The 16,686-nt window shown below is 40.3% G+C and overlaps 1 protein-coding gene across 2 annotated transcripts; it reads right to left on the bottom strand.

Annotated features, from left to right (window-relative positions):
• Positions 1 to 1,193: 1,193 nt before the first annotated feature.
• Positions 1,194 to 16,447, bottom strand: dcaf1 (ddb1 and cul4 associated factor 1). 2 transcript variants are annotated; one of them, XM_026332317.2, is made up of 25 exons: positions 16,229 to 16,447; positions 15,046 to 15,166; positions 14,888 to 14,964; positions 14,716 to 14,789; positions 14,496 to 14,609; positions 13,987 to 14,124; positions 13,209 to 13,805; positions 12,559 to 12,660; positions 12,320 to 12,478; positions 11,770 to 11,949; positions 11,365 to 11,574; positions 11,026 to 11,195; positions 10,761 to 10,885; positions 10,143 to 10,378; positions 7,772 to 8,847; positions 7,459 to 7,657; positions 6,851 to 6,933; positions 6,339 to 6,423; positions 6,020 to 6,253; positions 5,373 to 5,466; positions 4,810 to 4,914; positions 3,747 to 3,820; positions 3,528 to 3,623; positions 3,161 to 3,434; positions 1,194 to 2,590 (listed from the first exon to the last, which is right to left on the bottom strand). In XM_026332317.2, exons 2-25 carry the CDS (start codon positions 15,156 to 15,158, stop codon positions 2,535 to 2,537), a joined length of 4,671 nt encoding a protein of 1,556 aa, XP_026188102.1. In that variant the 5' UTR covers positions 15,159 to 15,166; positions 16,229 to 16,447; the 3' UTR covers positions 1,194 to 2,534. The 2 variants fall into 2 exon arrangements, with proteins under 2 accessions (XP_026188102.1, XP_026188103.1); XM_026332318.1 differs by lacking the exon at positions 16,229 to 16,447 and adding an exon at positions 15,613 to 16,209.
• Positions 16,448 to 16,686: the final 239 nt, after the last annotated feature.

Raw genomic sequence — 16,686 nt, forward strand, 5'->3', positions numbered from 1 at the left:
GACAATAAGAGCCAGCCGAGGAAGTAATAACAAGCATATCCTCCAATGTCATCCATCACCTACCGTCACACAGAAATATACAATTTTTATTTCTTTACACATCAAAAGATCAAACATTTTGTGCAGAAATCGCTACTTGTACAAATAATCAGTCTGTACACATGTACACACACGTGCCTCTGCAGACACACACACACACACACTCACAAACACAATTTAGGAGCCTTATTTGATCTGTGTTAACATGGTTCTGGTGACTATTTTAATGTGTTCTATTATTAACTGTGGAGGAGGCCACAGGAAAATTTAGTGGCAAATCCTTGTATGCACATTTCAGCAATCAAGAGGCCTAAGCAATGTCACTGAATGGGTATGTAAGGTACATAAATATTTGACGGTATGTTATAGCCATAAGGATATTATTTTTCATATGCTACAAATGCACAGCATAACATCCATACTTGTATATTATGTAATGTATAAACCTCTCAATGTATAAATATATGGTATGGATGGTACATACTGGAAATTACCTTTAGCAGGATACATATACCAGAATTAGCAGCAGTGTTTTTATCCTGTAATTGTCTTTGCTGGGAAGATGGTGGGAGCAGCATGAGCACAGGATGTAGGCAAAGACATAATGGACAACTGAGCCATAGTTTTCCTGTCCTCACAAGAAAATTACATAGAAAAAGTATTGTGGCATACAGGTGTTACACATGATTTTTACACTCAAAACTGCATTGAAAAATGTGAACTTAAATTTCATTACAAGTTTGATGTTATGCAAAGATATCTAGAGAATGTTATTTTAAACGTGGTCTAAAACGAAAAAGAGTCGTGCATAGCTTTTATCACTTTCCTAAACATGGATAATATACTGAGTCTTTGCTGGAGTATCATTTAAAGTCACAATGTCTAAAATGTGAAAGATTTAGTGACAGCTAGTGGTGACCTTTTGAGTGCCTCCTCACACATTTCCAGGTGTGGCACACTGCAGGGGCACTCAAATCTTTGAAATGATTGCCTTAAAATGTATTGATTATTTAATTACCTAAAACGCTGATCAAGTTTGTTGATGACGCCTTGATCTTGGGACCATTTTGCAAATGCACTTTTGCTGATCCCTTTTAAAAGCAACAAATGGTAGGACACCTCTGGTGTGACAGCATTAAAGAAGCACACAAAACTAATTTTCTTATTTTATTAATAGTAAAAATACTTTAGATACATACAAGCTGTACATAGACTGTCTAAAGAAACTCAATGTAAAAGTTTCCTTATGGAAAACACATAAAATAAACACATACAAGGCAAAAACAAAAATAATGAAATGCTTGCAATGCTTTCAAAAAGTGTGCAAGTGCCAGGCATCCGTTTTCATAATATTGAGCGTATGGAGCAAAAGTCAGTCGATCAGAGGACATACATTTGAAATAAACTAATTTTACTGTCGTCTTCTATTTCCAGTACTTTTAAAGTCTTGAGATTTAACACAATCGGCTTTTATTCCAATGCATGGAGTTACCAAATTATCAGTGTTGGACTAAAGTTCCTGTGGTAAGTCCTTTGTTTTCTAATGTAACACTGTATTTTATTGGACCTGTGTCATTATCAATAGCACAAGTCTTTCAGTCTTTTCAATGTTTTAAAGAAACATCCACTAAAAGAAAATCCTTCTCTGGCTTAAAAGGGGTGTGAAATAACACAAAGGTTGACAGCTGTGGAAGCCTCTGTACATCTGGCACATGCTGACAATGAGCAGGTGTATCAATAGTTTTGTTACAGTGTGCGCTAGTTCAGCAATTCAAGAGCACCAAGTTGATTTAACTTCTCTATTTACACAATGAAATCAGGAGGTGACGTTCACACACGGTCCTGCTGAATGCGGCATTTTGGTCATTGGTTTATAGTGAAAGTAAAATCTGAAAGTGGGTTTGATGCTTGATGAACCGTCGGCAACATGTCTGTGCATTACATTAGCTGCCTAATACAATACTTCAGTACTTTTTGGTGATTATTCCAGGCGGTATTGTGAAATACAGGTCTGACCACATTGTATCCTGTGTCACACAAATGCAGACCCACAGTCCTACAAAGACACATCTGTGACCAAAGAGAAGCTCACAAATTGAGTGAATTAATATCAAATGAAGAGGCTCAGTTAAAAAGCCCTCAGTATGAAATACTATAAAACTTTTCTTCTGTTCTTCTACTGGACTGGCATTTCCATTCATCTTCAAGCCCCCTTGTTTTATAAAACTATATCATATACAATCACACGTACCAGTAAAGTCAATTTGGGTGCACTGTTTTCCCCCCCCCCTCTGTCTGTCAGGTTTTTCTTGGTCCTGTCACCCAGAGCCTCAAAGTGTGCAGACACCTACTTTTTCAAACTGACAATGCTATGCATTATCTCCCACCTTATTTGCTGATATTACCCTCATTTTTCTTCTCTTCTGCAGCTCAAATGTCTGTGAGGAAGAAGTCTCGACATGTCCAGTTACTCTGTCACACACAGCCATGGCTCCTCACTCATTCAGGGATAAGATGATGTCATCCTCAAGGTCAGAGATGTCCGAACTGTCTGTTTGTGTGAGAGACAAATACAGACTTAGGAATGAGGAGATGCTGAGACTTGGTGCTGCAGAGGTCAGTGCATGATGGATAAATCTGACATAATGGCAAAGACAAAGCAGCTTGGGCATAATGAGAAGAGCACTAAATCCTGTCATACTCTGAAAGACACACAATTTTTTTTTAATTTTTAATTCCACAGGAACTGACAATATTCCTTCAAAAACAGTGTGCTCTTACTATGAAACAGAAGCAACCTGAATGACTGGGTGCTGATCATATGATTACACTTAGCTGAGGTAGGCATATTGGCAAACTTACTAGCATTCACTTGAGCAACATCATCAATCATGGACAGAAGTCTCATTATGTGTTCCTGCGTTATGGCTGCTGGTTTTTTTATCTACACTGTGCTCTTCAAACCATTTCCTCAATTAAAAATGAAATAAAACAGAAAAGAGTAACAGAAGGCAAATATTACATGTTCACCATAGAGCTTGGAATCCATACATCTCAACAACATTGTAAGATTTATAGAAACTTAATGTTCCACACATGGCTCACACAAAGTGCTACTCACCATTGTCGCCATCCAGATCGACGTCGTCATTTTCAGAATCGTCCTCATCATTGTCGTCCTCATCATCATCATCCCCAGCGTCAGCATCCTCTTCAAGAAGACGTGCCACCTCCTCATCAGAGGGAGAGAATTCATCATTCCCATCATCCTCTTCTTCGTCATCCTCGTCCTCTGCGCCGTTCTCGTTCTCTAGCTCGGCAATAAGGGGATCGGTATCAACATCGTCGTCCGAGTCCTCGTCATCATCGTCATCTTCCTCCTGATCGTCGTCCTCCTGGTGCACAGATGACAAAAAGGCCATTAACAATTCATTTCTCAGGAATAACAGAGGCAGTGCTTTACAAAAATAAAAGAACAAAGTTTAAACCTGATCCTCCTCATCCTCCTCTTCTTCCTCTGCAAGTCTCTGCCGACCAACTTCATATAACCTGCACACCGTGTCAGTGTTGACAGAGTCTTGGTTCTATGTGACGGATACAGCAGAGAAAGAAAATTCATTTCTTTTATTTATTTACATGTACAAACATTATTACAGCCTTTGGCAAAAATAATTATATTTTAATGCCACATGATCATAAGGATTTACCTCAATCACAGCTAAATAGCAGTCCTTTGTATCGGTGCAAAGGTCAAATATATTCCTCTTAACATCAATAGTGGCTGAAGAGAGAGCAAAGAACATGTCAGTACATCTCTGAAAATGTTAGAATAGATAGAAAAGTAAAATATTACAGTAAATAAATGTGATTACTTTGTTCAGGCTACGTGCATCAATTTGAAATAAAATTGCATACCCTACATCACCTGCATTAAAGTCTCATCTTTAGTTTGAGTTGACATCAATAACAGAGAGAGCTGTGTGACATACAACCAACCCCTTTAACACAATCTCTTCAGATGGTAAAAGTTTAAAAATAAATAACTGCACACTTGGTTACTAAAGGTTTCTAAGAGCAGAGACGTGTCCTTTCAACATTAGTTCATGCACAAAAGAAAGACAGATGATGGACTTAAAACCAAAAGGGCAGATTGCAGGTCACTAAATCCTACACAGAGAAATCCAGAGTTGAGAAACAAAGTTCTACAAGCTGATGAAACAAAAAAAAAAAAAAAAAAAATCTCCCTCAAGAGAAAGTTGAAATGGTTCAGTACAGCCATCCTAAATATAAGGCCAAAGCAAGGCAGACAATCCTACGACAAGTAAGAGCTAAAGATGGCTACACTGAGGGCCTGCAAGAGCCTCACTAGGGACAATACAAAGTGTCTGGTTATGTCAATAGGTTAAAGGCTTCAGGCAAAATATTAAATATGATGACTTTTTGATTTTCTGCATACCTGTCCAATTACTTTTAAATCCCCAAGCTCTGGTGCTATGTATTAAAAAGGTTATATCTCCCACACAGTTTTTTCTAAAATGATATAAACCAACTCAAATTAAACCTGAGACTTGGCATTTTAATGTAATATGTATTATTTTATTTCAAACTGAATGAATGGAAGCAGAAAAAACAAAAACAAAAAAAAGCCTAATGATTCAAATACTTACGGGCTGGACTGCAAACTCACAAGTAGAACAGAAAAGGTTTTCAAACAAACAATTGTGAAAGAATTCGGGGAACGATTACTAAATTGAGGGCAGGAAACCTTACCAATTGGTTTGTAGTCTGTGGCATTGAAGGTCCTAAACGATGAGCCAAATGGACTTTTCATTTGCATCTCCATCATGTCATCTTCATCATCAGCCTGCAACATTGCTGCAAAAACAAAGAGCGACAGAAAGCAGCACAAAGAAAATAAAAACTGTGCACAATGAGCTGGTTAGCTATGGTTCTGGCTCAAGAGGTTCAAGTGTTGGTTGTATGGGCAGATCCATTATGGCAAGACTGTGGCTCTTCCTGTGAGGTGGCTTGAACCAGCTGGTTCTGTCTGTTGCCAGTTCTACACTGATCCATCTGTCCATATGGCTCTGAGTCACAGTGGTATCAAGCATTCACATGGACACGTGCACCATGTACGTACACATACACATACAACTCAACAGGCTCTGTTCACACCTCTCCCCCAAAATACACACATGCTCACTTTGTGTCATAATTACCAGCCTTCCACTCAAAAACACACCTTTCACACACTTGCACTGACTGTGGAGTGAGTTGTAGGCTTGATGCCAAATGCTCCACATATCCCATTATGCAGCGGCTCCTGTATTTACCTCCATAGATGACAGTGCCATTGTTGTTGAAGACTATCCTGCACTGGTCTAGAGCGGGAACTGTGTGGAGGAGGTGGAAAGTCCGCAGATCCCACTGAGACTCCAGCTAAGGACCAGGACAATCTTTTTTCACTTCTATCAATTAGGTCTGCTACAAATTTAATTACACAGCAATTTAAACCGTCCCCAGGGGAGTAAAATCAATTTTAAGTGCAATAAATATTTAATGTTTAGTAGTGAAATAAAAGCTTAATAGTTGTCACATCATTGGAGTTACTCCAAATTCAGTCACTGATGCAACTGTTTTGTTTTTTTTTTTATTCTGGTCAGCTTAATGAACTGTTGAACACATTTCTTCAATGTAATCACTTTTTTTTCTGCAGTTCATTTTAGCAATTAAAGAATCAAATGTTGCAACATTTTTTTCCTTCAAAAGGATGAACATTTTTCATGTATATGATGCTCTACTATCTCATACTTCAAAAAGGCCATACATTTCATTTGATAAAAACATAACAGATAGTGGGCTTCACTTTACTTCCCAGTCAACAGAGGTCTTGACAGCAACAAAAAAAAAAAAAAAAAAACAAATTTCCTTAAACGGTCAATACACTAACTATACAGTATTTCTGTTAGACAAAGGATACAATTTCTGTGTTTATGATGACCTCCAGGCCATTGGGATGAAACACACCACTGATGTTCATGTTGAATTTGTCAAACTTGTGGATGGCCTGAGCTGTGCGCACATCCCACAGCACACCGTCATTCAGCACAAGGTCATCTGTGGGGTTGAAGGTGGCGCAGTTCCTCTTGTAGTTGTTAGCCAGGTCTGGGTTGTTGAGAGTCAGGGTCACCTGCCCTGTCTGGATATCATAAATCTACAAGGAGAAGTGCCATTTTACATCATACCAGGCTTTTCCATATTTTTATCTTATATTGAAATGTAACAAAATGCATACATACACGTGCTATATGTTCCTTAGTCCCAATGACACGATCTTGTGAAAGCTTGCTGAACTCCACATAATGGTCACCTAGAAAGGAATGTCTGAGGAACAGAGCGATTTTACAGCATTTAATCGAGCCAGTGTGAACCTTGTAATTGTTTAAGACACTGTAGAACGACTCTGAATCAATCAGAACTGCTGCTTGGGTTCCAGTGTGGATGTGTGCAGATGAATGAAGCCAAATGTTTGTGCTCCATGAACTGAACGCTGGAGCCTTTAGGCTGTTACATTAAAACAGTATGTCATCTCCTTTCGGCAGCTGCTCTAACACTGGGCAGAGAAGACCATGACATGGAGGCAGTGGGATCACATGCAGGCACAGTCCCTGTCTTAACTGCTGATCAATAAGGTGTGGTCAGACAGCAGGCATGTCATTCATGTTTTCTGACAATATTGTTATTTTATTTAACATCGCATTTTCTATGTAGCTGATAAATGAGTTCAGTCCTTTGTACAGCCATTACTTACTTCATGATGAACACTGATTTCATGCCCCATAGGGCAGATAGGGGGTAACTCCAAGAGGCTGATGTTAAGAGCAGAGATCCATCCTAAAAATATAAAACATGTTTAAAAAAAACATGTAAACATACTCAGCTTGGAGTAATACTACTTTATATCATGTGATTTTTCCACAAAAAAGATGAACATATCCTTAAAAGTACACTTAATCCTAACTTACTAGGGGAAAAATAAATAAATAAATAAATAAAAATAAAAACCCAACAAGCTAACAATAGGAAAGAATTTTTCATTTCAGAATTACTGGATGTAGGTTATTTTCTGCTATAATGGAAAGTCCAATCACAATGTACGGTTGTTGGAGGTTTGACATTTAGTAATCACAACTGTCAAAGTGGCTGAATCACACTGCTTTTAAACTAGCTGTAAACTCAGATAGTACAAACAAACATTGTCATTTCAATACATAAATCACAATAACTACACATTCAGCAGAGTGAAAATGGCTGGGACTTTACAATATGTAGCATGTTAGAGGATAATTATATGTAACAGCAACAACGAAAACTAGATTATGGAAACTTCTTAATATATTAGTAATTTTGCCTACTGACCCGTGAGGGTTCCAGGTGAGTGATGGCGGAACTGTGACAGCTGTAGCTGGCTTCCTCCTGGCCTGTAAAAACATTGTAGAGTTTGAGCTGGCCCGTGCATGTCCCAAGCATTAGGAACCGCTCGCGAGCTGAGAAGGCACAACACATAAATCCACTTTCATCCTCATCAGCCTCCCTGAAAACAGAGATGGGACGGAACCTGGGCAAAAAGAAAAAAAGATTGAAATGAAATGCTTGCAGAGGATAATCACATTTGGTGTAAAATAAAATAAAACATAAATCTAACAAATCCTACAAAGAGGTTGAAACATACCTGCTGAAGATGAGATGTCTGTCAAAGCATCCTCCATCCACTCCTCCATATTTGGGATATATGACCCTTCGTGTGTGTCGAGATGTGAAGTTGATGGGTGCCTGGCGTCTCTGTTTGGGCTCGGGGCATTGATGGGGGGTGAAAAGAGAGAAAGGCGGACATGTTGCGACAGGGTTTTTACAGCGTGCATGCTGTTCCCTCAGATACTCAGTGATAATGCTGTCTAATGCAGGTGGAGAGGGCAGGTGCCTGTCAAACTGCTTCTTCATAGCTGGACTCTGGCTAAAGGCACCATGATCAGATTTTTGCCTCAGCACCCGAGGTTTCTTGCAGCTCACTGTACTGCACCCTGTTTGCCTCTCACGAGAGAAAACAATCCGGCCAATAAGCGGGGAGCCATTGCTACAGTGGGGGGTGGGTATCGAGGGGAAAGCAGCAGAACAAGACCCAGTGGGCTGGGACGTGGTGGGACGGGTTTGTGAATGGCTTGATCCTGGGGTGGATGAATGAGGGGGATGGTTTCCAAGTCTTGACCCAACACCATTTGCCAGCCGTGGTGTGCGGGGTAGAGTAGTAACAGGAGAGGCAGGTGGAGGAGGAGCAACAGGAGAGAAAGCAGAAGCTGAATGGGACGAATGAGACAGACATACCATCGGGAGATCTGCCTCCTTGGTGAGTGTGGTGGCTGTGTCATGAAGGCCTTTGGCCACGAGGTGGTTCCTAATAAGCAACAGCAGCTCTTTCTCAGGGAAGGTGATCCTGGATTGAGCGACCACACTGGCCCTCTGGAGCCATGCCAGGGACACATCTGTACCTATCAGCAGCGGTTTTCCAGAGATCCTTTCTATTAACTCAGCTGCAAACTTGCAGAACTTGACATGTTCACTACGTTTGTCCTGGAGCACAGGCTCCTTCATGAGCTGCTGAATGTGTCCGCTGCAAAACAAAGGCAGCTTGCTGATAATCTGTCTGACAGAGCTGGAGCGAGACAGACCCACCAGAGCCTTGCAGGCCAGAGCTCGGATCTGATCTGCATCTGTAATGGGCATCTTCACTGTTAGCAGAGACAGCAGCACCTACAGGACAGACGCAAAATATAAGTTAAATAACAACAGCTGGCACAACTGAGGACATCAGTAACGTTATTAGGACGATTCCAACTAGAAAAGAAAGAAGATAGAAGGAGATAATGTTAGAAATTTTTTTTGTTTAGGCAGTACACACCTCACCCCGGCAGCTTTTTTCCACATCCCAGTTTTACAGTCTGACACAAGATCCATACTGTAAATATTTGGACAGTTACACATCTTTTGTTCTTCGTACTCGCTTCAGAGTCCAAAAAAAATAATCTGATTAACAAAGACTCACATCCATTACCTCAATGTCATTTGTACCTGATGTACAACCAGAGGAAGCTCAGAACATTTGTAATGCTCTTTCGGAGTGCAATAAAGTCGAATTTTACAAAGGGAGGCACTCTCAGAGTTATGAGTCTTTGCTAATCTAAGTGGATTGTATATGATGCGGTTCCCACTTTATCATGTACACTTATATAAATCTAATTCAGTCTAATTCAACAGTAATGCAGCTCTTATAAAAGTTTTAATGCTCAACTTTTGTTCTGATGTGTTGATTCAACTGTATAATCACTCTGAAGGACATAGCTGGTGGTGCAGCTGAACTGCACTGCAGTATACTGACAGGTGTTTATTATTTTGTCCACCCATTTAGAAACACCTCTCTACATAATGCAATACAGTAGAATGGCATCCCAAATTACAGCCTCCAGTTGAATCAACACCTCTCAAAAACAGTTTCAGCACAAATTGAACATTCTCAACTTCATGAAGGTGGATTTACTGCAGGTCCGCTGTATTATACTGCATTGGTTTTAGCTTGGTGTACATAAACTTGCACCAGAGTGTTTCAATCCTGTGCAAGCTGAAGAAATTCCTTTGTTGTGGAATTGCTAAGCTGATGTCACTTGAGACAACGACAACCAATTTTTCTTACTCATCGCTTCTCTAGCGTTATTTCTGTAATATTCCAATGGCATGTTCTTACACAGAACCCTTAGTACCCTGCAGGTCAGCCTAGCATGGCATCTGCACTGCATTCAGTGTATGGATATATGTGTCTGTGGAGGCTTTAATAAGTGTTTTGCACAGATCCCACAATACAGGCACTTATAAGTCCAGTCTTTTTACCAATAAATCACCTGTAAGGATCCATGAGTAGATGCCAAGTTTGTGGGCAAAAACACAGTTTCACACACCTGGTTTTACAGATTTTGAGGTGAAATTTTGTCAATGTTTTAAAGACAGCTTAAAAAAATTACAAAAGCATGGTAAATGGAATGAGTTAACTCTACCTTAATGCCATTGTTGGACTGCACTACATTCCACATCTTAGTGAGCACGCTCTCAGTGGCTTTGGTCTGCTGGGGCAGTCGACGACGCGGGGTGCCAGCAATGAACTTGCCAATGCTAGACATGCGTTTGTCCGGAGCACAGACGCAGTTGATGACAACCTGCAGAGCTGACTTCTGAATCTCGGCATCATTCACAAATACCTCTCCCTCTGCTACTGCCAGGACTATACTCATTCCTGGGAGAAAAACAGCCAACAATTAAGTGAAAAACCTTGCAGAAAAATAAAACCTGGAGTTGTGCCCGCTCTCAGTAGAGCTGGGCACAGCCTTGATAAAACAAACAAAGCCACTGCATTTTATTAAACTGTGTGGAGGGTCCCAACTCTAATTGTACTGCACTATATTCCCAAAAACTAGTCAATGCACTAGGGGCACTGCTTGAATGTGTTAGCGACTATTCACTGTATGCAAGTAGTTTTACAGTGTTTCCTCACGTGAGATGGAAAACACTTCATCATGAAGATATTCTAATATGACTCTTTTAAGAGTGCATGACATTAACTAAAACATGATCCCATTTCTGACATGAAATGCTGGATGTCAGCTGACAGCACCTACCAACAGTGGAAACAGTGGATCCTCCTTCATCAAGTACAGCGACAGCCTCAGACAACAAAAGCTGGGTCTTTGGAACAACTGTGAGAATACTCAGGATGTCGAGGGCATAACGCACTGTATCACTCCTTTAGGTACAGAAAAATAATCATGTCACAATACTACAAATCACTTAATATCTACAGTTGGCAACTGGTCAAATATGTATGAAGGAAAAGGCATTGGACAATTTCCTTGCACAAGAGAATAATACCCATAATGTTAATACCTGCCATAGTAGGTCCTCCAATCACAGGCAATGGAAATGAGTTGCAGGAGCAGCTGGACACAAGACAGTTTGTGGAAGACTTCTGCTGGTTCCCAGTAAAGACTGAGTGGACTGTACTCTATCAGAAACTCCATCATTTCCACTACCTGCTCACGGCTGTAGCTGACTGCCTGGTGAATAAGACAAGAAAGCAAATGACCGCTACAAGGACAAACTCCAGCACTTTATTACAGAAATCAGAGCAACTACACATAATTTCATACATTCAATACATTGAAAATGTTAAAGAATAAATTGTCCCGTAATATTAATCTCAGTTATTCTTTGTCCTCTGTGTACCTTGTAATATGGCTGGGAGTGAATGGGAGCACCACCCTCTGTGCGCTGCAGGGATTGCTTCACCTGCTCCACCTTGATTGCTAGATGAGCCTCAAAGTACCTGCGCAGGGCCATGCAGGTGTGCTTGGCCGTCTGCCTGCTGGAGAAAATTTCGTCATCACTTAGCAGCACTCCTTGGTCGTCAGGGTTCAGGATCTCCAAGGTGCTAATCTGGAAGCAGTCAGTTCATATAAAACATTAGCAGACAATAAGAATCTGTTATGATACGTTTTGATATTACACTGGCTGCTCTGTTTATCAGTTCTTCATACGTGTTTACTGGGATCAATTCAGATGGTTACATTTACACTGTAAGCAGTAAGTAACTGTAAGCATCACATGTAGCAGACTTCCGCCTAGTCCTACCAGATTGACAAGGCGCCGAAGCCCATCCTGCTTGTCAAAAAGCTCCAGGACGGCACGGAAAGAAAAGGAGATGGAGAAGAACATGGTGGCGTGACAGCAGCCGGATGCATGTGAGCATTCCAGCAGCCACAGCGTGTAAGCAACCACATCTGACAGGATGGAGTGGGGCAACATACACACCTTGAGAGGAGAGCATAAACAAAAATTGGAACTGCTACTGGAGCTGGGTGATATATTTTTTCCTTCAAATACATAGATACTAATGCAAATATGATTTTGTGAATATATTATCTTTGACATATACAAAATTCCTCCAGGGAAATTCTGAAAAAGGGGATAAAAACATGAGCCTATAAGTTAACAATATTTCAGACAGACCTCATCACAGAATTATATAAATCTATATACTGGATCCTGCTATGTTTTAGCAGCTACATTACCATCTTATTTTTGGCACACAAACTTGACAGAAAAGCCCAGTTGGTATATTTATGGCAACATCACCAATATTTCACAGGATATTTTTGTAGTGTGTGTATCTGTTTGGTACCCTCTCCATTGCATCCTGGTTGTACGCAAGGTAGTAGAGGCACAGAGACACTCCAGTAGCAGCCATGGATGGCCGGGGAATTTCCAGCAACTTCTGAACTCCTCCATGAGCCACAAACTCTGCAGCAAACTTCTTGTGCAGCAGCAAAGATGCAAGGTACTTTGAAAAGAAAAGAAAAATAAGACTGAAGAGCCTGATCTTGGGACCACTGAGGATCAAACACAGGAAACAGTGTTTACCTTAAGAGCCTCAAAGGTGAGCTGCACATCATTGGTCTGCTTTACATCCATATAATGCATGAGTAGCTCACGAGCTCCCATTTGCATGAACACTGCCAACAGCTGCAAGTAGAAAGAGGAGTAAGGCATATCAGGAACACACAAAGCATGACATGCTTTGCTTTGAAACCTTCTGAAACTCTCATAATTACACAATACTGACATCTGCTGGTAAGTCTGCAACATGACAAGGGAAAGTACTTAAAGCAGTTACTGCATATCCTAATCAGCTACATATATGCAAAAAAAAAAATACTATGGCAGCTACAAAACATAATTTTAACTATGAACATATTGATAATTTTTTCCTTTATATACTATATGTCAAAAAAAATGGTTATAATAGCTTGGGTATCATTTTCCACAGTCCAGCCAGGGCCATTATTGTTTTATTAATCATCAGTCCAAACCCCAAGCTATAATACCTGGAAAAGAAAAGAAATTCCTCACTTGTGAGGTCAGACTCATCAGATGATTGGTATACTGAGTTTGTAAAAAGTAAACAATTAACTGATTCTCAAAGTAGCTGCAGGTTAATTGTGACTAATTCAGATTAATGACACCTAAGTGTTGTAACTCCAGTCTACGCAGGCTGGTAGTAATTGACCAACCTCCTGATACTCCCCCAGAGGCGTGAGATACTGCAGGATGAGCCTCTGCTCGATCTCTGGGGTCAGAGGGTACAGATGATAGTTGTTGCCAATCACCCAAGGGCTCATCTCAGACCAGCTGCTGTTGGACAGCTCGCTGAAGTTTCTCTCTGGATCTGGCAAAGAGAATTTTAGCTTCTGTTTTGGGGTCCTGCCACTTTCCTTCTCTGCCCTCCTTTTTAAGTAAATGCTGCCATCAGACATGCCCTGGTGTGGCAGTGAACCTGGGGCAGACATGGGCTTCATCATAGTTTTAACGGCTGAGTTGACATGGCTGCTGGTCTTATGAGGGGAGCTGAGACGGAACGAAAGCTCACTTTCAGGCTCGATGGTTGAGAAGGAAATTTCACCATCCTCTTTTGGCCCTGTCCCTGCCCTTTCACCTCCGTTTCTACCCGGTGTGAAGGGCTTCTCTTCAAAGCCTCCATCAACAGTCTCCTCATCCAAAGGTAGCAAAGGCTCACTCAAACTTTTCCTAGGGCTGGGCCGTTTGATTTCTCTTTTGTTCTCAGCGTCCTTATCCTGCAGCTCACGCAACCGATGCAGCATCAATGGCACCTGAGAGTAAAGCATAAAAAAATAAGTTCATGAAAATTTGCTACTTCCCACCACCAACTGATAAAATGTCAATTGTTCTGTTGATAACAGTTTTATCAGATATTACAAAATCTTATCTATGATTATCACAATATTCATTGAAATAAATTTGACAGCGGGTACTGCAGAATTCCCAACTGACCAAAACAGAGTTCTCCTCCCTGTAGTTGGCTGCAATGTCCTGGTTCTCCATGGCACCAGCCAACAAGCCTGTAGCATAGATCCTGAGGGGCTGCTCGGCTTCCTGAGCCCACTTAAACAGCTTTTCAACTATGCCTTCCTGAGGAACCCAAACGCAGAACAATAATGAATATGAGAATATTCCGAATTTAAAAGAATTTTCATTTTCCTAGACTACTTATTTTTGGGAAAGTTTATGTGTCTGAGTCGAAAACATGTCCACAACTCAACTGTTACAACAGAGCATGTCAGCATACTAAACATAAATATATACTGTTACCAGCAGAGGGCATGCAATTACATGTATTATTACTCTACATTTAAACACACTGAACACAGCACATTGTATAAGCATTTGGAAAACAACAAAATAGGCTACAATAATATATGACATAACTGAAACACACTGTTTGGACAAGAAAACACAAGAAATAATGCTCTAATTTCAAAATTAAGTCAGAAGTAATATGCCTTTTCTTGAAAGACTACAGCTGTCTCCAATCCAGGCATGATGTTCTGTAGCAGGCGACAAGCTGCTGCATTCAGGGAAAATTCTCTGCTGGTCATCACATAGCTGTTCACCAGCTACAAAGGGAAAAATGATTAAAAATCATTACCTTCTGACTAAGACACTAAAAATACCTCGTTATTTTGCACAACTACTGTTTAAACTCAGTACATCCTTACTTACTGTATTCATGAAGTCGTCATTCTTGAACAAAATCTTGAGCAGATGTCCTAAGACACATTCTGGATCAGCTCTCCCTAGTGGCCAAGATGAACATTTCAAAAACATGCACAATATTTCAATCTACAGTAATCCTGCCATCATTTATTTGTTTGTTTTTTTCTCTTCTTCATACCAGGATGCCGATCATCGAAAGGGTCTGGGTCTGCTTTGTGGTACTCTTCTGTCTCCTTCTCGACAAGCTCAGATATTCTAAGACAGCACATGAAAACATTTAACCTTCTTTTAGTCACACTGAACTCATCCTAATAGACAAAAACCAAAAGTACTCACTTGGTGAGGATGTTAACCAGTTCCTGTGTGCTGCCTTGCTGATCCCTCTCCCACTGTTCCAGCAGACCAGTCAGCTCTGCCTTGGAGTCCACGCTGGCAGATGCTGACGCCATTGCGCTGCCTGTCAAAGTCACAGTGGCATGCACTTCATATGTATTCTTTTCATTATTAAAACCAGTACTAGAGCAAAGTAGTGATTGCAATAAATGAACCATTATGATTACCGAGAGCCCACCTTAGAAATACTAGTGTTGACAATTTTTAAAATTAAATTTAAATGATTATCAAAATTAAAATTAAACGAGCAGCAAATCCTGCCTTCTGGGAAGGATTCAGTCCTTGAAAAGATAATCAATTACCAAAATAGATGCCATTTAATTTACAGTTTTGACTATTTTTGAAGTCATCAACCCTCAGCCATTCCTGTAAATACAGCTGAATAATGTAATTTGTAAGAAAGCCATCAAATAATTGTAGTGGTGAGAAAGAAATACATGTTCTAAAAATATTTCCATGTGAACTATACTAGAGAACGAGCTAAAAAAATGAAAATAAAAGTCAACATACCTTATAGGTTTGTATACAAGTACTACAATACAAATGTACTTAGTTACAGCTAACGTACAACTATCGTGAGATAAATCCATGAAAACACAAAACATCAGCCCAGCCTGAAAACAAAGAGCAAAGAAACGGACTCATGCCTTGACAGACACCAGAGTGTGGAGGAGCCTCAACTCTCCAGGGGCTGCAACTGTCAAACACAAAAGCACTATTACATTTCCTGTTTGCATATAAATACCCAATCAGTGTTAAAGATTTTGATAGGAAACTATAACCAGTGCTTCAATACTTCCTATGTTTTCATGCACTCACGTGTAGCAGCAGCAGACACTTACTGTCCCAGGCAGCAGCAAACTCAGCCTGTTGCGATGTTTGGCTAGCTAGACTGTGGCTAAACGAGGAAGCTAATAGCCTTAAAACGCAAGCGACTTACTTAAAGAGGCCACTTTTAGATTCCAATGCTATGTTTAGAAACAAACCTGAGCTACCCAGACATAGTCTATCAGATTAAAATCATACTCCAACCAACGACACTTGCCTGTACATGTAACCCTAGCTAAGGTGTTAGCTAGCAGCATGACAGGTAAACCTGGCTATTCAGCTAGCATGCTAACTTTACCTCGTTCCGCTCAGTTCTTCTTCGGTTTTACCAAATGTACCAAGACCTCCACCCACAGCTGCCTGTCCAGACGCGTTGGCTCCAATGCGAACTCAGTACCAACCACCGTTTCACAGCTGAAGCTTAATTTGCTTTATTGAAGCTTTGTATTCACGGTTTATTATCATTATGGCAAACACGTTCTCCACGTCATTAAGCCAGCGACAGTCCACTTTTAATGACGACACGATACGGCACCAAAACATTGCGAAACAGCGTTTCATGATCATAGCTATAATGATAATAACAACAATAGTTATAATTAGTCTGCGTTTCGCCATGACAATGAAAAACATTTATATTTTTATGTGTATATATATATATATATATATATATATATATATATATAAAGCACCAGTCAAAGGTTTGGACACACCTGCATTTTTCCAGTTTAAGTCAAGTGAATAACCTGGTCCAAA

This window comes from Mastacembelus armatus, chromosome 7 (genome assembly GCF_900324485.2).
Source record: "Mastacembelus armatus chromosome 7, fMasArm1.2, whole genome shotgun sequence".
Classification (NCBI taxonomy): Eukaryota; Metazoa; Chordata; class Actinopteri; order Synbranchiformes; family Mastacembelidae; genus Mastacembelus; species Mastacembelus armatus.

Bases quoted from the DNA above. Each gene is read 5' to 3' on its own strand.
- dcaf1 (XM_026332317.2), bottom strand. From the start codon at position 15,158: ATGGCGTCAGCATCTGCCAGCGTGGACTCCAAGGCAGAGCTGACTGGT. The intron at 12,479-12,558 runs GTAAACACTGTT...TTCTTTTCAAAG, and splicing joins TCACCTTTGAGGCTCTTAAG to TACCTTGCATCTTTGCTGCT. The intron at 11,575-11,769 runs GTAGGACTAGGC...GACTGCTTCCAG, and splicing joins TTCGGCGCCTTGTCAATCTG to ATTAGCACCTTGGAGATCCT.